Here is a 3,978-nt window from a genome sequence, read left to right as displayed (position 1 = left end):
TGTGATAGTGGAATGTGGGACACATTTATATTATTATTTGATTTATTCTTTGGAATAATGAAATCTAACATTAAGAGAGAGAGTGAGAAATTGCAATCAAAGTGGATTAAAATTAATTGCGGCTTCTAAATTAAGGAACAATGGGGTCATTTTTTATACTCCTAAGATAAAATGTCTAACCGGGACTCCTAATGGCGGACGGATGAAAATGGCCAACCGGGACTCCTATTCGTGGACGGAGGGAGTATATAAGTTTGGTAAAAAACTTGAATTTGGTAGGATTTGCAACTTCTTAACCTCCCCATTCCATTACTAATCATTAAGACAATATAATTTCATAAATTTTAAATTATAATTTTGTTTAATTTTTAATCAAATTGGAAAATTAATCAAAATCTTTAAAGCACGAAAAGTGATACTACGAAAAGTGTGACATACCTATTTAGTTATTATTTATAATTTTAATTATTGTATACAATTATTAAACCCTATATTAATATTAACATTAATGTTAACAAAGTCAATATATATAATATATAATATATATTAATTATTGTTATAAATTAATAATTACTTAAGAAAATTTTGGCCTCATTTTTAAATTAAGACTTACACTTGACAATAATAATTAAATAACTAATAGTAATACATTTCATAATTTATAATGAAATAATAATAATAATAATAATAATAATAATATAATAATATATAATATACACTAATAGTTATGTAGTAATTTAGTCGTTATTTTATACTCTCTCCGTCCACGAGTAGGAGTCTCGTTTACTTTTTTACACTTATTTTATAAAAATGATCATAAATAGGTCACGCAAAGCTGTCAAGTGCAGAATTTAGGCAAAAATTCAAGGAAGAAAAGAAGACATTACCTTGTGAAGCCAAATCTTTTCCTTAACATATGTGGCACGAAAATTCCATATTTACTATTACTTGGAGGAAACCTTTTACCAAGTTTAAATCATTTTCGAGCCTATAAATATCCCATAACCTAATTCATAATATTCACCCATTCATAGCCTCTAAAATTGGGGAGCCCCCAAGGCTCCTCCTCCAACCGTAATCCTTCATCTACCATTCCATCCACCATTCTTGGAGATTGGTGCAAGGCAAGAGAAGAAAGACTAAAGATTGCACAACAATTCATCCTTGGGTTTTGCTTTTTCTTTATGTTTTGTACTTTAATTTGTAGTTTTTGCTTTTTGTCCATGACTAATCTATAAGAATTCTTGGGATGTGTTAGTAAATTTTATTGGTTTATATAGTTCCAGTTTTGGTATCCATTTTGTTCATTGAATGTGAGTGAACTGCATAAAAGGTCCCTGACTTTTCGACTTGTTGCACCGTTGACCCCTAACAAAAAAAAATCCCACTTCAGGGGTCTAACAAAAACTAAATTCACAAACCTTGCATATTTTGCCATTTTTCGGACGAAATTGCCCAAATGGCTGGAAGGGCACTTTCGTCCGATTATCCATGAAACCTGCCACTCTGCACCCCTACGAAGTGACTACTAGGTGGCGTGTGTAAGAGATGACTCAGGCGACGCGACTGAATTCAAATTCGAAGTGATTTTGTGATGTATAAAATTATCTCTCTCCATCCCCTTTCTTCTTCCTTCCTTCTTCGTCCTTCTTCGTCTACCGTTTTTTTTTTCTCCGTCGTCGTGTTGTGAACCCCACGAATCGCCATCCCATACTCGAGTTAGTGTGGTTCTGTTTAATTTTTTGTAGAGTGAACTGCTTCCAAATCGATTAGCATGGCAAATTAGGGGTTTAGGGTTTTCAGATTTCTGGGTTATCTACATTGCAAATTTTAGGGGATTTAATTTGACAGTCCAATACTTCCCGATTAGGCAAATCGATAGGCAAAAAGTGAACCGTGATTGTTTTTTTTAGCATATGATTCATTTTAATTTTGCAATTGTGGTAATAATTTTGGCAAGTTGGGCGACTGGATTTAAGCTTATTATTTGGGGATTTCATGTGTTGTTGTTTTTTTGCTTTTGAATTAAGTTTACAGCTGGTTTGAATTATGTTATGTTGAATTGAATTCAGGCCCAATTGCAATGTCCTCTTCTTCTTCTCAATCTTACGGGTCAAGCTTCAATTGGAATTGGCCTCGTCCTGAAATTGTGAACTGTAATCACGATCTTGAGGCGGAGCTTGTGATATCTAGGACGGCTGCTAACCCGGGTAGACGTTACTATCGCTGCCGTATATGGAAGGTTAACATCTTGTATTGTATTCAATATTTCAAAGGAATTTTGTTGGCAGAAAGTTTAATCACAAAGTTTTCTGTTGTGCAGGAAGATGACTGCAAGTTTTTTCGATGGGTTGATGCGGGTTTGTCCCCAAGCCAAGACAGTTACTTTCAAAGAGTGAAACTTGAACGAGACCAATTCGAGTCTCAGCTTAGAGCGAAATCGTTAATTGAAGGTGTTCTTGAAGAGAAATTGCACAAAAAAAGTGAGGAGTGCGAAGCGTTGAAGTTACAATTGGCAATGAAAACTGACGAGTGTGGAGCATTGACACTGAAAATCGCTAATACAATGAAAACATCCCGAAGGTTTAAATTCACAATCGTGTTGTTATGCATTGTAATATTTCTACTTTTGTAACAAATTTATGGTATGTAATTATCTTCTACTTTTGTAACAAATGTATGGTATCTAATTATCCTTCTACTTTTGTTAACCTACTTTTGTAACAAAGCTACTGTCTTCTGTTATCTAATTATTTTATCCTGTTGATTTGTAAAATTTTGCATATGATGAACACCAAATATAATACACTGAACTGCACAAAAACATTTACTGTATAATTACACTGAACTGCACAAAAACATTTGTAATCACTGAACAGAGCAGGTAATAGGATAACAATCACATATGAGGACACACAGTATCAAAAATCACGGATGAAGTTTGCATGTTTTTCAGAAATCACGACTGAGGTTAACCATTCAAATTTGAAGCAACACTCCCAAACCCTCAATCAGTACCAACAAAGATGAAAATTACTCATGAACATTAGCATCACATTCAAATTCGTTAATAACTGTCAGTTTTAAGCATCAGTTCATCACTGCTATGCTACCAAAATATATAAGTTCATCCTTGCCACCAAAATACACCATCATTGTTTAACAAAAATACCATATCAAAAACCACCAAACACCATCAAGGTTATAGGGTTGTTTTGCCATTTGCAACTGATCCAGTGTTGCTTCAATCTTGATCACCGCGGCGGCCACAACGCTGAGGCTGAGACCTGGCCCTTGTTCTGGCGGCCCTAGTGCTAGGTCCCGGATCGGCAACATTAGGCTGCAAGAAAAAAAAGAAATATGATATAAAGCACTTCGTATGTGTATAATTATGCGAGAGCCTGATATGTAATGAATACTACCTCTTGGCTTCGGCGATCCGCTTCGGGCAAGTTACTCCCCCTCGTATCCGTCGTACGCGACCCAGTTTGATGCGAACTCTCCCCAACTTCAGCACGAGCATCTGTCCGTGGATCATTGGTGCAAGTCCTCCTGTTATGCCCTTCTTGGCCGCAGCGGCGACATCTCATGATGAAGGTTCGTCGCAGTGACTCACCTCCGTCCGCATGAAGACGAATCTGGGGCTCCTCACGCCTCAATTTCTTCGGTCGTCCACGCTGTCGCTTTGTCCTAGGAGGAGCCAGTTCCAATGCACCATCACAACTCTTGGGCCAGTTGTCAACCCCATTAATTGGGTAAAGGACATTCTCGTATAGCATCGTCATTGTGGACTTCAGATAATAGCGGGAGACGTATCGCATGACATCCTCGCCGTTCTTGTTGATTGTTGCGATGGCATGAGTACATGGAATCCCTGTTAGCTGCCATAGTCTGCAAGAGCATGTAAAATCGCGCATGTTCACAACATATTGCCCAGACGGCCCTGATACTTGGTACGAAGTATCTCCATTCCATGTA

General features: G+C 36.9%; 1 protein-coding gene across 1 annotated transcript; it reads left to right on the top strand.

Annotated features, from left to right (window-relative positions):
* Positions 1-1,709: 1,709 nt before the first annotated feature.
* LOC125200209 lies at positions 1,710-3,163 on the top strand. The gene is made up of 4 exons (XM_048097928.1): positions 1,710-1,718; positions 2,073-2,242; positions 2,324-2,583; positions 3,082-3,163. Exons 2-4 carry the CDS (start codon positions 2,084-2,086, stop codon positions 3,161-3,163), a joined length of 501 nt encoding a protein of 166 aa, XP_047953885.1. The 5' UTR covers positions 1,710-1,718; positions 2,073-2,083.
* The last annotated feature ends 815 nt before the right edge of the window (positions 3,164-3,978 follow it).

This window comes from Salvia hispanica, unplaced genomic scaffold, assembly GCF_023119035.1.
Source record: "Salvia hispanica cultivar TCC Black 2014 unplaced genomic scaffold, UniMelb_Shisp_WGS_1.0 HiC_scaffold_843, whole genome shotgun sequence".
Classification (NCBI taxonomy): Eukaryota; Viridiplantae; Streptophyta; class Magnoliopsida; order Lamiales; family Lamiaceae; genus Salvia; species Salvia hispanica.
Note: the sequence above shows the minus strand (reverse complement) of the source record. Positions and strands in the feature narration are given on the sequence as shown.

What these genes read in the sequence shown, in the direction of transcription:
- LOC125200209 (XM_048097928.1), top strand. Translation starts at nt 2,084, where the DNA reads ATGTCCTCTTCTTCTTCTCAATCTTACGGGTCAAGCTTCAATTGGAAT. An exon ending in ATCGCTGCCGTATATGGAAG is followed by an intron (nt 2,243 to 2,323) that starts GTTAACATCTTG and finishes TCTGTTGTGCAG; the next exon opens with GAAGATGACTGCAAGTTTTT. An exon ending in ACAATGAAAACATCCCGAAG is followed by an intron (nt 2,584 to 3,081) that starts GTTTAAATTCAC and finishes AATAACTGTCAG; the next exon opens with TTTTAAGCATCAGTTCATCA.